We start from the raw sequence: 21,029 nt of genomic DNA on the forward strand, positions 1-21,029 counted from the left end.
TTTATTTGTTGTCGCTTCGCTGCGTCTACAGTTATTATCTACCATTCTGCCTTGCCTGTTCGTACGCACCCCCCTCTTCGCCACCCCCTTCGTCCCACCCACTCCGTTTGTCATTCTCTGTTGTGCTCACACATTCCGTAAACATTACACAAACAACTCTCGGTTCAAAGTCAATGCTGCCGCCTTGCGACACGACCACTTTTCAGGGAAAACTATGGGATGTAGGCGAACGGGGAGTACCCTACTCGGTATTTTTATGGGGTGACCCATATTTTCGCGATCCAAACACCACCTCATGCCGATGGTAGCTATATGAATTTGGGTAATTTGTGGTAACCCTAAATATTTTACATTGGTGGCCCAAACACCGATTTTCGCTCCACATTGGTGACCCAAACGCTATCTATTTCTATCTAAATTAAATAAGATTCAAAAATGTAAACCCTTTTCACTTTTGGTTCAATAGTACCAAAATACTTAGACAAATTTTCTAAAGCACATTTATTTTTAATTTATTAAACATATTATTTTTTTGTAAGCTTTAAATGTTATAGAATTTTTTGAAGAATCTGTAGACTGTGAATTTCATCGATTATTTATATTGATTTTTGTAATGTTCAAATCTTTCAATGTATATTGCGGTCTTCAATCGAACTCTCTTGCTTCGAATCTTTTTCTAAGGCCCGTACATTTGATTTAGTCCTTCGCGGAGGGGCGCCACGAGTTCAACATAATCCCCATCTCTGGCCACCACTTTCCGCCTGATCCAGGTGTCATATGCGGCAACATCTGTGTAGACACCGGGCCGATTTTTAATGGCGCATCCGAAGCCGAAGGAAACGATGCCCTCCTGGACCCAAATGCCATCACGCAGCTGCATGAGAGGTCCGCCGGAGTCTCCTGCGCAGCTGTCCGCCTGGAACTTACCAGCACATAGTTGGGTGGATTCCAGATGGATGTAATCCTCCCAGAGTCTACGACACTCAGACGCTTTCACATAGTTAAGCTGCGCTTTTTGCTTGGTGGGACTAAGTTCCAGGGATGAAGTTGTACCCCATCCAGCTACGGTAAGTGGCCGACCGGGAAACCTTACCGCCGCGGGCACAGTCGACGGCAGGCAAATAGGACGAATGCTTTGAGAATAGACAACATTCCGTTCTAGGCGAATCAAGCCAATGTCGTGCAATCTACTGCCGAGCATCCCTCGGAATTCTTCGTGCACATGGATCTCCTTAAAACCCAACCTCTGAAACTTTGGACTGCATCTTCCCCTACCAGCGGAGCAATCCTCATCGGTACGAGTGTCATGCTCACCCAATCTCACAGAGACACTGGCAAAAGATTGCGTAAAATCGAGTAAGCACTAAAAAAACCTTGAAGTTTAGTATACACTTACAGTTCTCCGATCCCCTCCAAATACCTTCCTTTTAGACAATGGGCAGCTGTTAGGACGTACCGGTGGTTGATGAGCGATCCAGCGCAGTTGGTGGTCAGATTGTTTACATCCCGCTTTTTGTACTCCAACATTGCCATCCAGGGAAACTCATCGAGACCGGTTTGCACTCCACCAAGTACTTTATACTTGACATCGGAGCCGCCGCATGTGGGTGGTTGAGGTAGCAAACTGATAATCCTGCCGCTTACTTTTTGATTAAGGCAGCAAACCAAAGGCGGTTCACATTCGGAAGAAAAGAAGTGGTCCTTCTGCGCACCGGTAAATTGGTTCTCCTGCCCAGAATACAAAATCGGACACTCTTCCAAAGTCATACAATTTCCGATTCCCCTCTTTTCACTATGGCATTTCTTATCTGTCAGTGGTTAAATCGCACATAGATCATTATTTTCTTTTTTGGAAGTTAAGTTATCCTAGTAAGACTTACACTGAGCTTTAGTCCCGTGAAACAAGAGAATGCAAAGAAAAACCGATGTGAGCACTTTCATTCTAACTGTTGCTTTAAAGTAACTAACTCAGACTAAAAGACAAATAAATTTGAATCTTTCATTAAAAAGATATAAGATATGAGGGTTGCTAAACTTATCTAATCTGCTTAAGAAAGAAGTCCGGGTGGCCAAATGTGACCACCCTCTCTCTTATACGAAAAGCTTATAAAGCTTTCTTAATTTTTTAATCAAAACTTGACAATACAAATTCTAATATCGTTACAGGTTAAAAAAGCTTGATACCAAAATACAATATCGAAAATTGCTATCAATTAATAGTAAACTCTTAATAACGTTCTAGGTTTATTGTCTGTAGCTAATACAATATTTCAGTTCTGATTTTTGAATTAATTTTACATGCCAGTGTGCTTCTACACCGCAAAGTTCATGGAACTCTGCGTCCTGAACTTTCTCTTTCCGAAGTACTTTTCACTCACTCTCTTTTAAAACCAATCATGTTTAACCAGAAATTCGTAGGGTACTCCACAGTGAGTAGGTGTGACACTGACGCAGACGCCGGCGCAGACGCAGACGCTGACGCTGACGTCGGCAGAGCAGCAACAGTCGCGCGAACGAAGCCGGCAACGGGTTGTATACTCAATACTCGATGCGAGTGGCCCAGAGGGAACCCACAGCACGTATACGAGTAGTGGGCCGCGGGTGCCGCATTTCGTCATCGCGTGAGATCCCAGAGCTGTAAATATCGGCCAAGTTCCCAGTCGCTGTCGCTTACTTTTCCTACTGGCCCACTTTTCCCAGAGTCGAAGAGAGGAAAGCCCATATTTCTCTCTATTTGTTTGTTGCCTATAATCGCTGCGTCGCTTTTATGTGCATCCCTTCTCATTTTTTGGTTTTTATAGATAGAGGGCCTATCATATTTTCATGTTTTGTCTACCGATAATAAACGAAAGAGGCAGGTTAGAAATCAGCTCTTTTGTATAGGGTTTTATGCTGGAATAAACTTTTTTGAAAGCCTGTTCCGAAACCGGAAACCCGATTTTGACGTTATCGCTGCAAATACCTAAAATCTTTTGGACTTCGATAAGCATAAAAAACGCATGACTTATACATAAAAACAGCACCCAGTAAATCCCATCCCCTCCAAGAATATTCATAATTTATTGCCTTCTTTCGTTAAAAATCTTTAGTGGCTGGCATGATGTAACGCTAGCTCTGGATAAATATAGAAAACTCAGCGAGGCAAGAAATTCTTAACGATGCATGTGCGATCATCAGACGAGCTCTCACGGGGCGCTCACTAGTTGATTTACTAGCCATATTGCTGGTTTATCGGGGTCTTATCAGCCAGTGTCCGGCCCATGCTGATTCGTTGGTTCGACGCACAGCAGTTTCCCCTCTGATCCCCCCTTATAAATATTGAAGGTGTCCTACGGAGTCCAGAACTCAAAGCCGATCAACAGATAAGCTGATAGACTTCCCCTCCGAAAATAATATTTTGTATTTATAAATAGAAGATTACCGTTTAAAAATATTTTATCAGATTCTTGCAATCAATACTCGTATTATATAATGAGATGGTATTTTAGGTATTATTTAGTAACTCCATTTTGTCTGTGCGTGCGATAATGCTATCACTTACTTTATGTGGATTCGTCGAATACAGTATTATTGCCCTGATATTAAAAAGCTAGTTACTCAGAATTTAGTTAGTCAAAATTTAAATCAGCATTTAAGTGCACATTCATAAAGATTATCTTATCAATAAACAACAAATAACAAACGAAGAACTAAGTAAAAGACTATTATAATATACGAAAAGAACTAATATTCCAAAACCTAATGATATTTACACTTAGTTTTTATTAAGTAATAAAAACAAATTTCGAAAACATTAAATCTTAATCAAGAAACTTAATGAATAATCCTTGGAAATAAAAACCCCAAAACATAATATTAGATTATTATTCCAGTAACTGATTGGTCACCCACTGATATTATAACCGCTCCATAAACGCCTGTTCACTGCAGATTGTGATTCCAATTCTCGGCTGTTTGAACTGGGAATCGCGGCGTGACTCAGAAATCCGTCGCCATCGTCAGAGATGACATAATAATTTGTCAAAGGGACTGCCGAGTCCTGGAGGGGGTCTCTCATTCCCCATCCCAGCGACAGGATATGCTGGGAACCGAACTGCGACTGTCATAAACATTTTCCGCCAAGCACATGTCAAATAAAATCTACATACAAACTGCCCTCGAATGTGTGGGCTGCGTTTTAATTGGGGCGAATGGGAATGGAGTTCCTCAAGACGACATTACGTACTAGCGGGTCCAAGGTCGAACAAAGAACCACCCACCCCGTCTGTAAAGTACCACCCTTAATGATAACTGTTCGTCTAGAATGGCGCACAATTAGGCAACATCAATAATAAATGACCCGGCGGGGTCATTTAGATAGAATCACCGATAGTCGGCGAGCCACCTCCACCAAAAATCCCACCGACTTGTCATCGCACCACCTGTCTCGCCCAAGGGTCACGCCCCTTGTAGCACCACCACCCACCGGGAATTCCCCAGACATCACAGTACCCCCAAAAAATAACACAAACACAACATCAACAATTTGTCGGAAATCGAAAGTTCTACGAGAACTGTTTTTCCTACTTCACAACTTAAAGCCCCATTCGTGTTCATTTTCATGTTCATGTCCTGTCAGTCCGGTGACTTTAGCCCCCAATTTTAAATTTCATCGCTTGTAGTTCCTTTGTTTGCCTATAAGGTCGTGTAGCATTTCGGAATTGTTGAATTGCGTGATTTCGCGGTCGCTTCTAATTGAATTTCAAAAGTGCAATCAATCGACTTGGACAGCTTAAATGGGGCAGGATTGCACTAGAGCCATAAATAAACCAAGACCATTGTGGTTGAACGACGCCTTTATGGTCAAAACAATGACTATACTGATTTGATGATAAAATAAAAATACACGAAAGGGTTCAAAGGAAAATGTATCTACAAGGAACAATTACTAAATAACCACCATTAGCCCGTGATTAACTTTTACAATTTTACAGAGCAACATGATAACATCCAAAATAACAAAAAAATAATCAAAATAAAACTTAAGGTCAACCCTAAAAGAAATGGTTTTTAGAACCCAGAATTTGGCGGTTAAAAAGCTTTAAACAGGGTGTTCTATGTCAAAGCTTTCTGATCAGTAGAAATTAATCATTCCCAGAAAATCCCAAAGTCCATTATTTTTACCACCCCCAATCACACATGTGATTATTCAAAAGCGTAATGCGTGTAATTTAACCAAATTCAGGAATACCTATAATTACACACACGCAAATGAGACGCGCCACAAGACTTACCCCTTTTGACACACGTGCTGCTCTTTCAAGGAAAAGCTACAATTTGAATCTATTATAATAAACATACGTACTTAACTCTTTAATTAAGCAGTAGAGCACACACCACATGGCATTAAAAGAGTAACAGAGCTCCAGTCTTCCATAAAGACGTCTTTTAATGCTGCCCTTAATCAAATTGAGTGACGTCCCAGTAGGATAACGCTGTTCTAAGGGACTACATATCAAACACACTCACACGTAACTTCCTTTAGCGCTAATTAATTACAGGACAACATAGAGGAGTTGGCTTAATTGGAAGTTTGCTTAGTTTTAAATTGTTTAATTTTTATTCACGTTCTCTAGCTCATGTAAAAAACTCATGTTCTGCACTACAGAATAGCGGTGATTTTCCCAGATGAACCGGCGAACCAATGCGACTTTCTAACGAGAACCCGCTCTAGACATTCAGGTAGTTGTCGGGGAATTCGAAGGTAACATCGCGACCAGTCAGCTTCTTGTAGACCGAGGTGAAGGTGTCGACCTGAAGGAGGGGAAGAATCAAACATTAGTGACATGATCTCAAGGGTGAAATATGTGTGATATGGTGTACAGCTGCCGTGACCTCCTCTGCAGCAAGAAAACTGCAGCGAAGATATCGTACGGAAAGCTGGATTAATTTTCCGCTTATATAGGAAGTCCCAAGGCACCAGGCAACTAAACGGTGCTTGGGAGGCAAATAGGCGGCTGTCATAGTGCATCGTGTGTGGTTTCAAAGTAATAATATAATAGTATAGTAATATAGCAAACATTTAGTAATGGTGTAGTCCTGGCTAATTTAGACGCATCATTATGGAGTGATTAGTTGCGTTTTAGTGTGCGTTCTGTTTGACAATCGCTGGACTTTGAAAACGTCCAGCAAATAACACAAGAACGGTACTAAATTCGAGAAGTTCCAAAAAATAAGTATTGACAAAAATGTGGCGCGCATTTAGTAATGCTGAAGCCCTGGAAAGTCGGCTCAACATTATGGAGTGATTAGCTGCCTTTACTTTGCGTTCTGTTTGACAATCGCTGAGCTTGAGTAACCGCTTAGCAAATAACACAAGAACGGTGTTTGTGACAAGTGTTCCTATAGGTTCTAAACTGTAGCAAACATTTAGTAATGAAGAGGCCCTGGTTAAAGTAGGCCCATCATTATGGAGTGATTAGTTGCTTTGATATGCGTTCTGTTTGACGATCGCTGAACTAAGGAAAACATCCAGCAAATAACACAAGAACGGCGAGTGGGGATCATTATAGGTTCAGATATCTGCATGTGACAAGCATTTAGTAATGCAGAATCCCTTGTTGGAGTAGGATAAACATTATGGAGTGAGTAGCTGCCTGGAGTATTATCTGCGTTCTGTTTGACAATCGCTAATTTTGAATAAAGCAACCAGCAAATAAAACTAAACGGACCTAAGAATCTCATTTCCCTAATTTTGGTTTGCATGTAGCAAGCATTTAGTAATGCAGAACCCCTGGTTAAAGTAGGATACACATTATGGAGTGAGTAGCTGCCTGGTTTATAGTCTACGTTCTGTTTGACAATCACTGGTTTTGGATAAAACTTCCAGCAAATAACACAAAAACGGTAGATAACCATGTAGAGTTGGTCCTATTAAATGCCTGTACAACTAGCATCTCCTAAAGATCTAGACTATTGTATCAAATGGTATATCAAGTACTGAAGGTGTAAGAATGTGGCATACATTTAGTAATGCAGAAGCCCTGGCAAGTCGGCTCAACATTATGGAGTGATTAGCTGCCTGGTTTTTGCTATACGTTCTGTTTGACAATCACTGGCTTTGGCTGTAACTGCCAGCAAATAACACAAGAACGTTGTTCTAGACCAAAGTGTGGCCAATATTTGGAGATGCAGGACCGCAGAGGCTTCTTATGCCTGCAATAACGAGTAATTGGCCTGAATGTTCTGCGTCCCCTGGCGAAGATTGGGCTCCATGGCAAAGGAAGCCCAAATATCGAGGGTACGCTCCTCAAAACACACGATGCACACCCTGCTTATAGAGAGTTCTGGTTCTAAGGCTCACTTTGTGTTCGATGGTGGTCTGCTGGTTCTTGTCCAGGTGCACCTTGACCAGCTGGGAGCCGTCCAGCTTGACGCGGATGCGCTTGCCCACGATCTCGGCGGGGAAGACCAGATCCTCAAGGATGGCGTCGTACACAGCGGTCAGAGTCCTGGAGCGGGGACGCTTCTGCTTGAGGGGGTTGCGGGCCTTGCGCGTGGGCTTGGGCAGAATCTTGCGCTCGCCAATCACCACGACGTGCTTGCCCGAGAACTTCTTCTCCAGCTCGCGGACCAGGATGATCTGGATCTTCTGGAACACCTTCTGCTGTGGAATGGGCACGTAGATGATGACGGCCTGGGGGAAAACAGGGTTATAGTACTTCTGATAAGGTGTTCATGTGCATATAGGTTATACCTTCTTGCTGCCGAACTCGATCTCGCGGGCACGGGTGATGTGCAGATCCCGCAGGTAGGGCTTCAGGTCGCTGTTGGCCTCGAGTTCCACCAGGGCCTGGGCAATGGACTTCTCGAAATCATCGGGATCCGCGCCGCCGGGCTTGATAATCTTGGAGCCGATAGCCATCTGCAATTTTCAGCACCGGATTTACGGTTTCAGTTAGTCAAAAACACAAATCGCTGGTGTATGCCGCCTCTCCACAACGCAGTACAGTCGCAAATCGATGGCATTCCGCCAGCATTTCACTGGTTTCTGTGGAGAACCCCGCCCTCGCACGTTTTCTTTCAATATTTCGCTGCGCTGCGTTGTGGCTAGCGCGGAATTTGGCCATTTTCAGCGGCTAAAGAAAAAAAAGTACCACCTTTGTCGACTATTTGACAGGAAAAGGAAGTCGGACCACGCGGTCAGTGTGATATCGAAAATCCATAAAATACCCCGTCTAATCGCAAAAATATACTAACAACACCACTTTCAAGCACAAAATATACCAGAAATGATTCATACAAGGTATTCCTTTAAATGTGAAAAACTATTTCTAGGATGTTCTTATACAAATTCAATTGTTATAAACTTATGAATGGTCTGTTGACTAAATGTTCGATGAAATCTAATATTAAAAATGTTACAGAAATAGAAGGAGTGACCTTAAATGGTTCCTATAGAATTTTCAAACAGCTGTGATTCATTGTCAATTTGTTCGGAACTAAGAACGTATATAACTTTATTTATAATTGTTAATTTGTGTCCTAAATTATTGATAAGTCAAAAATAACTATAAATATTCTCTCTTATTTGATTTATTAGTAAATTGTCTGGAGATAGCGAAATATTAGACTTTTTAATAAAATAAAGAGTTACTTTTAACGACAACATTAAACCGTTAAATTATATTCGTAAGGAACCGGTTATAAGCAACGGTCCCAAATCAGCAATTCTGCAGTTCACCAGGGAATACCCTTACTATTAGACTGCATTACTTGACTTAGTGTAAACGGAGCCTAATTCGGAAATATACAGTATTAGTACCATTTCCATGTATAAGATATTGGTATTTTCAAAATAAAGGTTTGCTCCCATGGTCTGACATTGTGTGTCTCCGCTGTTGTTGCCGCATGTGGCCCACAGAGGGAGCTAGCTCGCTTTCGGGTGAAATTAAATATTTCATTGGAAACTTGTACGTGTTTTTAAACATTTTCTATTAATAATTGTTTTGTCGATATTTTCAGAAAAAAATATGCTCATGCATACAATTGTAGCAATCACATTAAATGTAATAACAAGAACATAAATATACAGTCAAACTGTCATTAATATTTATTAAGACTACTTATTATTGGCAACGGTTTTTTGAAATTATATTTCCTATAAAAACCGTTGACTTTTGGACTAACTCCTCAGTTTCACAGTTCTCAATATTGGAAAAACCCGGAAATATAATTATGAATTACTATTCAATCTTCATCGTCGTCGTCCTCATTTTGGCCATCAGCCATCAGGGACAATCGGCGGAGACTCCTGTCATTGATTTTTTCCAAAAACTGGTTGGTTCTATCTTCAAAATGTAAGATATTCTGAAGTAACTACATATACATATTTCTATTTTGCAGGAGGAACTGGCGCACAACATGGCAAAAAAAGCACTTGAACTTGCTAAGCCCGTTGCAACTGCTTTGAAAGGATAATAAAACAAGTCTATACCTTTATAGCTTCTCGCTTTTCAATAAATGTAGCGTTTGAATAACATAATTCCATTAAGCTTTCAACACTATGTTTCTTTTATGGTGATTGGAATTTTCACACATCAAAAAATTATTGAGTATAAGCTGTTTGCATGTCTATTAAAATTTTACTATTGTAATATATTAAGCCAATTTATTATTGACAACGAAATATAGTAATAAAGTTCTTTGTAATCTTCGTAGTCGTCGCTCTTATTTCGGCTTTCAGCTATTGGGGACGAACTGGTTGGTTGTCGCTTTTTAGAAAATATTAGTAAGTGAGTAAATATTCATACATACAAGTATATTTGTTTTCGAAGGATTTTCAGTTGTAAAGCCCATTGCTAATGCTATTATTCTATTTTAACTCATTACTTTCCATCAAATGTATTGTTTAAAGCAAATAAATTGATTTTGTTTCAAAATCTGTGTTTCCTTAAACCTTTATTATACCCATTACACGAAGAGTAAAGAGATAGGCTAGATTCACCGGAAGGTATGTTTCCGACCCCATAAAGTGTATATTTTTTTGATCAGGATCAATAGCCGAGTGGATCGCTGAGTGAACGCTGTGATCTCGGAAACTAAAAAACTACAATACTGGGACATGCAGATTCTAGAGTTTCCTGCGGAGCGCCGGTTTGTTTCATCAACGTGCCCACAAACTGCCCAAAGCTGTGGCGCCCACACTTTCAAATATTAAAGCAAGGGAGAACGCTATAGTCGAGTACTTCGACTATCAGATACCCGTTACTCAGTTTAAGGGACCAAAGGGAAATGGAGATACGCAAGCAGCAAAGTGAGATTGAAATGCGCCACCTACCGGCGGTTGACAGATTTAAGCGTTATGGGCGTTAGAGTGGGCGTGGCAAATTTATTTTGGATCAATCGATAGGTATTGACGAAACCAATACATTCCAGTTAAAATTTTTTATCTAGCATGAAAATTGTGGGCGTCACAGGCTTGGATGGTTTGTGGGCGTTAGAGTGGGCGTGGCATATTCGCGTAACAAACCTGCGCTGCGTACAAGGCTACGGAATCTAAATCTGAGATCCCAATTCTTAGAGCGTTAGAGTGGGCGTGGCACTCTGCTGAAACAAACTTGCGCTGCGCAGGAATCTCAGGAATCTGCATGCCTTATCCCAGTATTGTAGCTCTTATAGTTTCCGAGATCTCAGCGTTCATACGGACAGACGGATAGACGGACATGGCTAGATCGACTCGGCTAGTTACATACTTTCCGACGAATCTAGTATACCCTTTTACTCTACGAGTAACGGGTATAATGACAAATACATTTTATTGTATTCCTCTCGTCTTGTACATTACATTTTCGCACGTCCAATAAAATGTTAAGTACAAACTCATAAATTTTTATTATTTTAAAGCTGAAGTTTTTATATTTATTGAACTTACTTATTATTGCCAACGTATTTTGAGTCTTTAAAGCCTATAAAAGCTTTTGCCTTTTCTGACTAAGTCATCAGTAGCACAGTTCTCATTGGCTCGAAAAACAACTTTCGGAAAATCTGAAATATAAATATGAATTACATTTCGTTCTTCATCGTCGTCGTCCTCATTTTGGCCATCAGCCATCAGGGACAATCGGCGGAGACTCCTCTCATTGATTTTTTCCAAAAACTGGTTGGTTCTATCTTCAAAATGTAAGATATTCTGAAGTAACTACATATACATAATTCTATTTTGCAGGAGGAACTGGCGCACAACATGACAAAAAAAGGACTTGAAATTGTTAAGCCCATCGTTGGTGCTGTGAAAGGTTAATAAAATTACTTTTGTAACTTTTTACTTATCAACAGATGTACCGTTCAAAGAATATAATTCCAAAAGCTTTGCAAGTCTGCATGTCTTTTACAGTGTAAACAAAAATTTGAAGATATATATATTTTGAAAGAATGTAATAAATTTCATTGTAATCTTTATCGTCGTCGCTCTCATTTTGGCTTACACCTTTTAGGGACGAACCGGTTGGTTGTCCCTTTCTAGAAAATATTATTAAGTGTACTCACTTATATCTATATATATTCATATGTCTGTTTTTGAACGATTTTAAGTTGTAAAGCCCATTGCTAATGAAATTATCAACCACAGATAAAAACTGGTCCTACGAATTGAATTCAATACATTCCATCAAATTGTTTAAAGCAAATAAATCGATTACGTTTAATGTCTGTGTTTCCTTGAAAATGTATTATACCAGTTACTCGTAGAGTAAAGGAGTATTCTAGATTCGTCGGAAAGTATGTAACAGTTAAATACATTTTATTTTATTCAATTGTAAATTGATTAAATTTTCGACCATGGAGAGCTGCTTGTACGTTACATTTTCGCACGTCCTTTAAAATGTTAAAAACAAACCATAAAAATATACATATATTGTTTTAAAGTTGAAGGTTTAATAGTTATTGAACCTACTTATTATTGCCAACGTATTTTCGACTTTTAAGGCCTATAAAAGCCTTTGCCTTTTCTGACTAAGTCATCAGTAGCACAGATCTCATTGGTTCGAAAAACAACTTTCGGAAAATAAGAAATATAAATATGATTTACTGTTTGGCCTTAATCGTCGTCGCCCTCATTTTGGCCATCATCCATAGGGGAGAAGCGGGTACTTCTATCGTTGATTGTTTTACAAAACTGGTTGGTTGCCCCTTTTCTAAAAACATTATGTTCCAAGTAAATAAATTACTATTTTAATAGGAGGAACTAGCCCACAACGCCGCACAAATGGGATTCGCACTTGTTAATCCCATCGGTAATATTCTTAGAGGCCACTGACGACAACAAGGTTCTACTGTAGTAACCTATTACTTTCCAAGAAATTTATTGCTCGAAGTAAATAAATTGTGCGTACTTAAGATTTTAGATTTTCAAATGTAGCCCATGCTTGCAATTCTTTTAAAATGTAAAAACAAGTACAAACTTATTATTTGTTTAAGTTAGTTATTAATATTTATTAGGCCACATTATTGTAAGAAAATACAGAGAAAAGCACCACATAAAAATACTTTTTTTAAAACATTTATTTTTAAATATAGACTCAAAAATGTAACAAATAAATAGCCAATGGTCAGACTTTCTCTTGTTATTTCGTGCGGATTTTTTATCGTTTTTCCAAGAAAAAATATACATTGGTTATCTATTTTCTGTGAAGAAATATGCTCATGCATAAAACGATTTCAAGTACATTAAAATGTATAATAATGTTTGTATACATATACCATTTTAAAATGTCACTTTTATAATTTATTAGGCCAACTTATGATTGGAAACGTTTTTCAAGTTTGTTTGCTTATAAAAACTGTTGCCGTTTAGGCTTCAGTCAAACAAGGCACATTAGTCCACAAAATTCACTTTTGGAAAACCCAGCCATATTACTATGAATAACATTTCGATCTTCATTGTCGTCGCCCTCATTTTGGCCACTTTGGGACAGTCGGAGGCTATATTTATTGGACCTCTTCAACAACTGGTTTGTTTTCCCTCCCCAATAGATTCTTTGCTCTGAAGTAAACACAAGTATATTATTTTCATAGGAGGAAATACTGCACAAATTTGCAAAAATTGGTTTGCATCTGGCTAAGTCCGTCGAACAAGTCCTCACCAAGCACGGATGAAGCCGGGACTCTAATGTATCTAATAGTTTGATGATTTCCAATAAATGCATTGTTCAGATTAATCTTTGAGAAACATGATCCACATTTTATTTTGATTTTTAATTTCAGTTTTTAAACCTGAAATTTATTAGTTTTGACTTTAAAATTGCCACCAAATATGCGAAAGTTAATTTAGTGATTTATTTGTCCATAAGCCATTTTAAAACTTTTCTAACTTCTTTAAGTATCTAAATTTTCTTAAAATAACGTTTACAAACACACCTTTTGCAGTTTGCTGAAAAAATTTGATAAATATTTTGTTGTTCGTACGTGCCTCTTCGAGAATTTTAATTATTATTGGTTCTCTTTAAGTCATCAAAAATGTAGAATCACGTATGGTGAAGTTATTAACTAAAATATTTCCTTAAAAATGAACGCAATGCTTTCTAAATGTCAATTGTCCATTAAAAATATGCAATTTTACACTCGCTATTCAGTGGCTGCTTATTCTTTCTAAAAGTAGAACTACAATTATTTTCCACATTGTTTAACTATGAAATCAAATAATAAAAATCTTTTTTATCTTTGCTTTCATCACCGTTGTTTTGGCCATGGGATAATCGGATGCTAAACTAACCTTTCCCGTATTTGAAAAGATTGTACGTTTTAACTTTAAACCATTTGTTTTTTGTTCTTAAGTTACTGTGAATATTAAAGGCAAGAAAATTGGACTTGCTGACAAAACTATTGATGCATTTGCCCACAATAAATAATATTTAACCAAACTTTGTTTGTTTTTTTTTTGTGGGATGTACCTCGTTCGCATCCCATAAACGTTTAAGATATATTTTCAAATTCGTACGTGCTTAGTGAGAACCGTTTTAATTTACTAAACTTTTCTGGCTACGTGGTTTTAAAATATGACTTCAGTGTCTTTTGTGAAATATGGTTGTGATTCCCCTAAAATGCAATAAACATTATTTCTTACTTTTATTATTATTAAAACTTATGAATAAAATAAAAATATATGTATTATACAAAAATTAATGGAAGTAAAATAAAATAGTTGTAAATGGTCTTACTGACTCACAGTTTGTATATTATTTTGCTTTGTGTATTATATGCATCTGAATACATACAATCTGATTTCAACTGGCTTGTGTACCTTTTCGCCAAGCTAAAATTCCCCTTGAAACCTTATCTCTCTTTTCTGCGATCTGTTCGCCTATAAAAGCTGACGCCGTTCGAAACACAGTCATCAGTCACTGAAATCCCTCTCAGCAGCACTATCTACTATCGACTTCTTTTAACCGAGAAACAATCCAGTAACTTCGCCATGAACTTCAACAAGATCTTCGTTTTTGTGGCCCTCATCCTGGCCATCAGTTTGGGACAATCGGAGGCTGGCTGGCTGAAGAAAATTGGCAAGAAAATTGTAAGACCTTTATTATGTAGTACTTTTATTTGGAAACTAACTCTTTTCCCTTCATTTATAGGAGCGCGTTGGCCAACATACTCGAGATGCCACCATCCAGGGTCTGGGAGTCGCTCAACAAGCTGCCAATGTCGCAGCAACTGCTCGGGGTTAACCACGATGAATATCTGTCACTTATGAATTTAAAATACAATTATTATTTATTCTATTGTTCTAAGAAAATAAAAGATCACGGCAGTCTACAACATCTTGTATTTTATTAGTCTTGAAGGCATTAAAAGTACATGCTCTACATTTAATTACTATATACAGGTATTGAAAAGTTGGATATAAATATATAAATAAATAGAAACAGTTTTTAAACAATCATAATTCATTCCATGCTACACTTGCTTAAACTTGGACTAGCTTTTTCAATTTATAAGGAATCATGGTAAACTAGAAAAAATATATATTTATATAGTAAAACATTTTTTTTTTTTTTTAATGCAGTCTAGTAATTTTAGACAGTGTCAAAAGGCCATAAGAGCAAAACATTTTATTATGCTAAGTTTTTCACCCTTCCCAAAAAATTGGATTTCACTTGGGAAAATCCACGATTATGCCTTATCTCTAAATGTAGTAGTATTTTCCCTATAAAGGGACTTGACTTTTAATTCCAATTAGCAGTCGCTTATTGCCCACTAAAATAGATTAAGCTATTTTAAAAGGGGTTGCTTTTACTGTCCTTGTCCTTGCTTTTAACATAGGACAGTCGGAGGCTGCCCGGATACATGATCTTGGCAAAACTCTTGTAAGTTGTTTATTCTTTGATTGGTTTTTATTGGATCTAAGTAAAAATTTCTTTTAAGAACAGGGCGTTGTATGCCCTGAATGCAAATATGCAGGCAGCTGCTAAGGGCTTATAATTTTAAATGGATTGCAATATATACTCAAGAAAATAATTAAATACATTTACGACTAAAAATAATAATAAATGAATAATATTTCTTAAATGATATAATATGCAAATATAATTTATTTTGGTATGACAAGTAATCTCCTTCTCAGCTTCTAATCTGTATGCGTTCAATAAATATTTTTGTACAGATTTTGTATTTGATCAAAAGTATTTAAGTAATATAATCACAAATAATTGATGTCCAATTACTATTCTTAAAAGCAATTGATCCATGTCTTTCTTCTTCTCTTACTTTCAACATGATGGTACATCCCAATGGTAAGTAAATCCCTACTCGAGCCAAAGCATATCAATCAAAAATAAAAAACCCCCTTAATCCAATTTGGGTTCTTCGGTTCGGTTGCTCAGAGTGATTTCGATCGGGTTGGATTCCTCCGGTGTACTTTTTCCGCAAATAAAATCCCCGCTTGCCTTATCAGGCGGCGACTTATAAACTGATTCGACTATAAAAGCTCTACGCCTTTCTGTTGCAATCATCAGTCGCTCAGTTCCCACTTCAGAAGCAATATCAGAAGAAGAGCTACTTTCGTCTTATCTGAAATCAAATCACCATGAACTTCAACAAGATCTTCGTTTTCGTCGCCCTCATCCTGGCCATCAGTTTGGGCCAATCGGAAGCTGGCTGGCTGAAGAAAATTGGCAAGAAACTTGTAAGTACTATATGCTGTAAAGTTTTTAATTGGATACTTAACATTGATATACTTTTCAGGAACGCGTTGGCCAGCACACTCGAGATGCCACCATCCAGGGTCTGGGAATCGCTCAACAGGCCGCCAATGTCGCAGCAACTGCCCGAGGTTAACCACGATGATAAACCACTATTGATATTTATATATAAAAATAAACTATTTATTGTATTGACCTAAGTAAATAAACCTTCCAATCTCTAAAGAAATGCATTTATTTAGAAAACATTTTATAATTAAAATAGCTAAGTTTGCTAAAATTATAAGGTTGTACTTTTACAGCCTACTAACTAAAAGTTTTCTTATCAACCCTATCAGGAGCTTCAGAGCATCTGCTATCAGCATTCCAAAATAAACACACACACTTCAGGCGCCCAAAAATTAATATTCAGATCAGTTTGCGACATCTCGCCCAACAAATTTGATTCTTCTTGTCTACTTTTAAATTGGGAAATTCCAAGATTTTGACTTATCTGTGACTTTTTAAACCGTCTGATCCCCTATTTTTTTATTTATTTTCGTATTAACATTCCTTCAGTGCTTAGATTTAGCAAATGAATTTCAATAAGCTCTTTGGTTTCCTCGCCCTTTTTATGGCGATTTGCTTGGGTCAATCTGAGGCTTATTTTTTACGCAAAATTAAAGAAAGAACTGTAAATTATTTTTGGTATGGCTTTTTAGTAAGTAATAAAAATATATTCCATAGGAGGGCACATTGGTGTACATTAAAAGGGAACGCTTCAGGTTATCGAAGTCGGACAAAAGGCCGCCCATGTCGCAACAACAGCCAGAGGCAGTCAGAAAGGTTAATTTCTTAGTTCTTTCACTTTATTTTTCTAAGGAATTGCAAAAGATAAATTAAATATGTTGGTTAAAGTATCCAAAACATAAAAACATAGCCTTCTAAACATAAATTGGGCAAAACACCTTCAATTCATTCAAAAATCAGTTTTAGATTGAGCATAAAAGCTTTCTAAAATTATCTTTGATTTACCGAATAATAAATATGAATTCAATATTTTAAAATTGATTTATTTTTTAATTGTATCCAAATTTAATTATAAATCAATTTTTTTTACTGTCTCATTTTGCATTAATAGATTGACAACATATATCTGAGATGTCCAGTAAATCCCGATTTAAGTCTACCAAATCGAAAACGTGAAAATCCCTCAAATCTGATTTAGACTCTGTAAATCAGTGCCCCAAATTGGTTGCGATCGGATTGGATTCCCTCTCGTGTACTTTTTCCGTAGTAAAAATCCCCTTCTTATCAGGAACCGACTTTTCGACTGATTTTCCTATAAAAGCTCATGCCATCCAAAGTGCATCATCAGTTACTCAGTTCTTACTGGAACAGCACTATCAGGAGCAAAAGTTATTTTACCTTGTCCTTAAAATCAAATAAAATCACCATGAACTTCAACAAGATCTTCGTTTTTGTGGCCCTCATCCTGGCCATCAGTTTGGGCCAATCGGAGGCTGGCTGGCTGAAGAAAATTGGCAAGAAAATTGTAAGTCCTATTTTTTCAAATAATTTTATTTAAGACTTATCCTGATTTTTTTTCACAGGAACGTGTTGGCCAGCACACTCGAGATGCCACCATCCAGGGTCTGGGAGTCGCACAACAGGCCGCCAATGTTGCTGCTACCGCTAGAGGATAAAATTGCAATCCTCAACACGATTACAAAAACCTTATTTATTTATTTAAAACTTACCAAATTAATATGACAAATAAACAATTATATCCTTCGGAAAACATTCAAAAAGTGGTTAGAAAAAATATTTATTAAACTTCAAAGTTTCCAAAGAATGAGAAATAGAGAAGTAATATTTACTAAGGATTTTAAGGGTATTTCGAAGTAAACTTTCTTTATATTGTTTATTTCTATTGAATGAGGAATAAGTTGGAAACTCCGAAACTTTTGTGCTTTCTTTTTAGAAACTGCGTCGCGAAAAGCCTGAAATAATTACCAAATCTGATTGAATACGTGTTTATTAGTGTTTTATTTATATTTGTTTAAATATGTATGTTTTTCTTGATATTGACATAAGGAACTCATTTTGGTTTTTTAATTTTATTTTTAAATTATAATATAAATTAGATTAAAAGGCAGTCTAAGTGGAGAGTGTTCCAAGATTCGGTTTCAACCTCGAGCGGCGGCATTGGCGGCTTGTCGAGCGATTCCGATGACCTGAATTGTGGCATCCGCAGTGTGTTGGCCAATGCGTTTCTATAGAAATAACTAAATGAATATCTGAATACCAATTTTCAAGTGGTACACTTACGATTTTCTTTCCCAGCTTCTTAAGCCAGTCAGCCTTAAAACTTTCCAAATTGATGACCAAGATAAGGGCCACAAGGACGAAGATCTTGTTGAAGTTCATGACGAGATTGTAGGTTTATTACAGAAAGAAAGCTGTTGTTGCAGTGAACTGAAGGACTGAAGGACTGATGACTGATAGCGAAACCAAGAGATGCTTTTGCTGCACAGACGGGGATTTTTTTACAGCGACAAAAGTTCACAAGATGGACTCAGATCGGAACATCCAATAATTGTGTTGCACTATTAACTAACTATTTATAGAATATAAGGGCTGATTTTAATTTAAGAAATTATATATTGCATTGTATTTTTTAAAATACACTACTTTACACGTCTGCTCAGTGGTACGGGGAGTTTAGTACTAAGTTCCTTTCGGTTGGTGTCTGTATAAATGAGAGCAACTTTCAACGTCTGTTTTGTAATTCAGTTTTAATTTTGTGCTTTATATATTCCCTAGTGTTGTTCTTGCTCGAAAACTGTCGCTGCATTTAAATTCGGAGAGGGGTCGGTGGTAATACAGTAATTGATCGATGTCTGAATTTGCAGTCTCACTTGGTGGTGGTATTTACTATGTGCAAAATAAAATATTTAATTTGTTTAAGCTTCCAGGGATTGCATAGTTCCTGTCTCTATGAACAGAAAGTGTACTTTCCAAAAGACAAGCCTGCTCATTTATTTGTTCTATATTCATTTTTTTTCCAGAAAAAATCCCCTTTGCCGCCTTATCAGCATCACTTGATGGTGATGCCCTCTCGATTCTTTTGCTAAAACACTTTCATACATAAAGTCCAGTAATCACATGGCAATGGTTTATCAGTAGGAAGTAGTAGGTTTCATGAATGAGCTATGAATAAAGTTGCCATCAAAAACCATTAAGTTCCTCCATGGAGAATGTCACCTACTGAATTCGAGTTAACTCGCTGCATACCAACTGTGTTTCTATCTCTTTTCTGTTTCCTGAACGGAAAGAAATCCCCTGTATCCACATAGCTTTTTAAATTATCTCTACCACAAATCTGAATAAACACTACCATTCTTGCACACTCAAAACATAATAAATTCCATTAGTTGTGGTTACAAACAGTTTGAGTAAAAGCAAAAAACTGACTTTTAGAAAAAGTACGGGAAATAACGCCAAACATTCCGGCGTCGAGCAAAATGGATTAATCAGCAAGCTCGTTTCATTGGCTTCCCCACAACAGAACTTAAAAAAGCTACACAAAACAACAACTGACGATTACTCAATGGGTTGAACGATCGTAGAATCGAGTGGGAACGATCTACTGACACATACGAGATACCTCGAACTAGACTTAATTGATCACTGGGCGGAATGTTAGTCAACAGATGTTTAGATACAACAGAACTTTAAGACGCCGGATGACTGTTAAAAGAATGTCTTTTTTGAGTACAGACCCCTGTTTCATCTCTACCTAACTAACTTGTTTATAAACGCTTTTTATATACATTATATATATGCAAATAAATATACCCCGAGTAAATACCCCTAGTAATGGGTAACAGATTTTTTACTATGACTGAGTTTTATGAATGGAATTGCACGCGGGTGATTTCTCTGTCCCCAAAAATCACAGAGAGCTCAGAGCTCAGTGAAGGGTTCCCATAACCAGGTGGATCCGATACTTTATGACGCTTTAGTATTATGATTCAAGTGAGTGATCACTGATCAGTCTTGAAGGTGAGGGGCGCACCCGTAATTGAGCTGATTCTTGCCTTTCTTCTGGCTATATTGTCGTTGTTCTTTATCAGCAAGACTCTCGTTTGTCAATTTAAGTTCCGCTGTCTTTCTCAATGGGAATCCCAGGGAAAAAGTTCCCCCGACGGCATCTTCTGATTATTTCCCTATCGAAGAGACAAGGCCAAGATGCTCAAACATTGACACAGCCATTGTCTCCAGGTGGACTGCTAATCTTTGCCAAGGGGAACGGGAATTTAGAGCCCGGGGAAGCCTGCTTATAGATTCGGTGAAGATCGCCTGAGTCACTTGCGATACTTTGGTTATTCTAGTTTTTTAAAATATTATAATATATATAGTAAATGTAAATATAATAGTGTACAACTATATAGGGGTTACTAGCATCTGATTTGTTCTATAGTATTCCTTATAGTGGTTATATGTATAATCTGTTAAAGTATTATTTTAGGTAATACATCAGGTATACTAGGAAGGTAGGCTAGGATAAAAGTAATATAATCTCAGATTACAAAACATAGGTATAATTCAAAATATTTGTGTGTCCTAAAAATAAAGATATTTTATTAAACAACAAGTTTATTTCTTTCTCCTCTACAAATTACCGCCCAGAATCAGTAGTACTCACCTCTTAAACCTTTTTCCTCACCTTAATGTCATTTAAGTCTCCTGTCATCTGAGAATGCCTCTCTCCAGTTTGAGTAGTTGAGCCATCCTTCGGAACCAGTTGCGGCATTTACTGACTTACTTCCGCTGCTGTGGGCTCCACCAACTCTGGATGCTCCAGAGGAT

General features: G+C 37.6%; 7 protein-coding genes, 1 long non-coding RNA gene and 6 other non-coding genes across 14 annotated transcripts; 5 read left to right on the plus strand and 9 right to left on the minus strand.

Annotated features, from left to right (window-relative positions):
- Positions 1 to 583: 583 nt before the first annotated feature.
- LOC119545652 (serine protease 7-like) lies at positions 584 to 2,670 on the minus strand. Its single transcript, XM_037851378.1, has 4 exons — positions 2,379 to 2,670; positions 1,881 to 1,973; positions 1,397 to 1,808; positions 584 to 1,331 (listed from the first exon to the last, which is right to left on the minus strand). The coding sequence occupies exons 2-4, from the start codon at positions 1,939 to 1,941 to the stop codon at positions 677 to 679; spliced, it is 1,128 nt and encodes a 375-aa protein (XP_037707306.1). The 5' UTR covers positions 1,942 to 1,973; positions 2,379 to 2,670; the 3' UTR covers positions 584 to 676.
- A 2,915-nt stretch (positions 2,671 to 5,585) lies between these two features.
- On the minus strand, positions 5,586 to 8,220 carry LOC119545653 (40S ribosomal protein S7). Its single transcript, XM_037851379.1, has 4 exons — positions 8,139 to 8,220; positions 7,736 to 7,903; positions 7,343 to 7,675; positions 5,586 to 5,793 (listed from the first exon to the last, which is right to left on the minus strand). Exons 2-4 carry the CDS (start codon positions 7,901 to 7,903, stop codon positions 5,710 to 5,712), a joined length of 585 nt encoding a protein of 194 aa, XP_037707307.1. The 5' UTR covers positions 8,139 to 8,220; the 3' UTR covers positions 5,586 to 5,709.
- LOC119545865 lies at positions 6,047 to 6,186 on the minus strand. Its single transcript, XR_005219144.1, has one exon. It is a non-coding gene; the product is annotated as a small nucleolar RNA psi18S-1377 (small nucleolar RNA).
- On the minus strand, positions 6,226 to 6,363 carry LOC119545863. Its single transcript, XR_005219142.1, has one exon. It is a non-coding gene; the product is annotated as a small nucleolar RNA psi18S-1377 (small nucleolar RNA).
- On the minus strand, positions 6,394 to 6,532 carry LOC119545862. Its single transcript, XR_005219141.1, has one exon. It is a non-coding gene; the product is annotated as a small nucleolar RNA psi18S-1377 (small nucleolar RNA).
- LOC119545868 lies at positions 6,564 to 6,708 on the minus strand. The gene has a single exon (XR_005219147.1). It is a non-coding gene; the product is annotated as a small nucleolar RNA psi18S-1377 (small nucleolar RNA).
- Positions 6,741 to 6,886, minus strand: LOC119545866. The gene has a single exon (XR_005219145.1). It is a non-coding gene; the product is annotated as a small nucleolar RNA psi18S-1377 (small nucleolar RNA).
- On the minus strand, positions 6,991 to 7,134 carry LOC119545864. Its single transcript, XR_005219143.1, has one exon. It is a non-coding gene; the product is annotated as a small nucleolar RNA psi18S-1377 (small nucleolar RNA).
- Positions 8,221 to 9,180: 960 nt separating the features above from the next.
- Positions 9,181 to 9,540, plus strand: LOC119545659 (andropin-like). The gene is made up of 2 exons (XM_037851386.1): positions 9,181 to 9,318; positions 9,385 to 9,540. The coding sequence occupies exons 1-2, from the start codon at positions 9,217 to 9,219 to the stop codon at positions 9,457 to 9,459; spliced, it is 177 nt and encodes a 58-aa protein (XP_037707314.1). The 5' UTR covers positions 9,181 to 9,216; the 3' UTR covers positions 9,460 to 9,540.
- A 2,472-nt stretch (positions 9,541 to 12,012) lies between these two features.
- On the plus strand, positions 12,013 to 12,503 carry LOC119545660. Its single transcript, XR_005219121.1, has 2 exons — positions 12,013 to 12,157; positions 12,218 to 12,503. It is a non-coding gene; the product is annotated as an uncharacterized LOC119545660 (long non-coding RNA).
- Positions 12,504 to 14,383: 1,880 nt separating this feature from the next.
- LOC119545654 (cecropin-C) lies at positions 14,384 to 14,793 on the plus strand. The gene is made up of 2 exons (XM_037851380.1): positions 14,384 to 14,548; positions 14,610 to 14,793. The coding sequence occupies exons 1-2, from the start codon at positions 14,450 to 14,452 to the stop codon at positions 14,700 to 14,702; spliced, it is 192 nt and encodes a 63-aa protein (XP_037707308.1). The 5' UTR covers positions 14,384 to 14,449; the 3' UTR covers positions 14,703 to 14,793.
- A 1,205-nt stretch (positions 14,794 to 15,998) lies between these two features.
- Positions 15,999 to 16,380, plus strand: LOC119545655 (cecropin-C-like). The gene is made up of 2 exons (XM_037851381.1): positions 15,999 to 16,159; positions 16,219 to 16,380. The coding sequence occupies exons 1-2, from the start codon at positions 16,061 to 16,063 to the stop codon at positions 16,309 to 16,311; spliced, it is 192 nt and encodes a 63-aa protein (XP_037707309.1). The 5' UTR covers positions 15,999 to 16,060; the 3' UTR covers positions 16,312 to 16,380.
- A 1,162-nt stretch (positions 16,381 to 17,542) lies between these two features.
- Positions 17,543 to 17,947, plus strand: LOC119545656 (cecropin-C). The gene is made up of 2 exons (XM_037851382.1): positions 17,543 to 17,709; positions 17,768 to 17,947. Exons 1-2 carry the CDS (start codon positions 17,611 to 17,613, stop codon positions 17,858 to 17,860), a joined length of 192 nt encoding a protein of 63 aa, XP_037707310.1. The 5' UTR covers positions 17,543 to 17,610; the 3' UTR covers positions 17,861 to 17,947.
- A 360-nt stretch (positions 17,948 to 18,307) lies between these two features.
- LOC119545658 (sarcotoxin-1C-like) lies at positions 18,308 to 18,793 on the minus strand. Its single transcript, XM_037851384.1, has 2 exons — positions 18,486 to 18,793; positions 18,308 to 18,430 (listed from the first exon to the last, which is right to left on the minus strand). Exons 1-2 carry the CDS (start codon positions 18,582 to 18,584, stop codon positions 18,344 to 18,346), a joined length of 186 nt encoding a protein of 61 aa, XP_037707312.1. The 5' UTR covers positions 18,585 to 18,793; the 3' UTR covers positions 18,308 to 18,343.
- Between the last annotated feature and the right edge of the window lie 2,236 nt (positions 18,794 to 21,029).

Source organism: Drosophila subpulchrella, chromosome 3R (assembly GCF_014743375.2).
Source record: "Drosophila subpulchrella strain 33 F10 #4 breed RU33 chromosome 3R, RU_Dsub_v1.1 Primary Assembly, whole genome shotgun sequence".
Classification (NCBI taxonomy): domain Eukaryota; kingdom Metazoa; phylum Arthropoda; class Insecta; order Diptera; family Drosophilidae; genus Drosophila; species Drosophila subpulchrella.

What these genes read in the sequence shown, in the direction of transcription:
- LOC119545656 (XM_037851382.1), top strand. Translation starts at nt 17,611, where the DNA reads ATGAACTTCAACAAGATCTTCGTTTTTGTGGCCCTCATCCTGGCCATC. An exon ending in AGAAAATTGGCAAGAAAATT is followed by an intron (nt 17,710 to 17,767) that starts GTAAGTCCTATT and finishes TTTTTTTCACAG; the next exon opens with GAACGTGTTGGCCAGCACAC.
- LOC119545659 (XM_037851386.1), top strand. Translation starts at nt 9,217, where the DNA reads ATGAATTACTATTCAATCTTCATCGTCGTCGTCCTCATTTTGGCCATC. An exon ending in TTGATTTTTTCCAAAAACTG is followed by an intron (nt 9,319 to 9,384) that starts GTTGGTTCTATC and finishes TCTATTTTGCAG; the next exon opens with GAGGAACTGGCGCACAACAT.
- LOC119545658 (XM_037851384.1), bottom strand. Translation starts at nt 18,584, where the DNA reads ATGAACTTCAACAAGATCTTCGTCCTTGTGGCCCTTATCTTGGTCATC. An exon ending in AGAAGCTGGGAAAGAAAATC is followed by an intron (nt 18,431 to 18,485) that starts GTAAGTGTACCA and finishes TTATTTCTATAG; the next exon opens with AAACGCATTGGCCAACACAC.
- LOC119545652 (XM_037851378.1), bottom strand. Translation starts at nt 1,941, where the DNA reads ATGAAAGTGCTCACATCGGTTTTTCTTTGCATTCTCTTGTTTCACGGG. An exon ending in TCACGGGACTAAAGCTCAGT is followed by an intron (nt 1,809 to 1,880) that starts GTAAGTCTTACT and finishes AACCACTGACAG; the next exon opens with ATAAGAAATGCCATAGTGAA. An exon ending in TTGGAGGGGATCGGAGAACT is followed by an intron (nt 1,332 to 1,396) that starts GTAAGTGTATAC and finishes ATCTTTTGCCAG; the next exon opens with TGTCTCTGTGAGATTGGGTG.
- LOC119545653 (XM_037851379.1), bottom strand. Translation starts at nt 7,903, where the DNA reads ATGGCTATCGGCTCCAAGATTATCAAGCCCGGCGGCGCGGATCCCGAT. An exon ending in TCGAGTTCGGCAGCAAGAAG is followed by an intron (nt 7,676 to 7,735) that starts GTATAACCTATA and finishes GTTTTCCCCCAG; the next exon opens with GCCGTCATCATCTACGTGCC. An exon ending in AGACCACCATCGAACACAAA is followed by an intron (nt 5,794 to 7,342) that starts GTGAGCCTTAGA and finishes CCCCTCCTTCAG; the next exon opens with GTCGACACCTTCACCTCGGT.
- LOC119545654 (XM_037851380.1), top strand. Translation starts at nt 14,450, where the DNA reads ATGAACTTCAACAAGATCTTCGTTTTTGTGGCCCTCATCCTGGCCATC. An exon ending in AGAAAATTGGCAAGAAAATT is followed by an intron (nt 14,549 to 14,609) that starts GTAAGACCTTTA and finishes CTTCATTTATAG; the next exon opens with GAGCGCGTTGGCCAACATAC.
- LOC119545655 (XM_037851381.1), top strand. Translation starts at nt 16,061, where the DNA reads ATGAACTTCAACAAGATCTTCGTTTTCGTCGCCCTCATCCTGGCCATC. An exon ending in AGAAAATTGGCAAGAAACTT is followed by an intron (nt 16,160 to 16,218) that starts GTAAGTACTATA and finishes TATACTTTTCAG; the next exon opens with GAACGCGTTGGCCAGCACAC.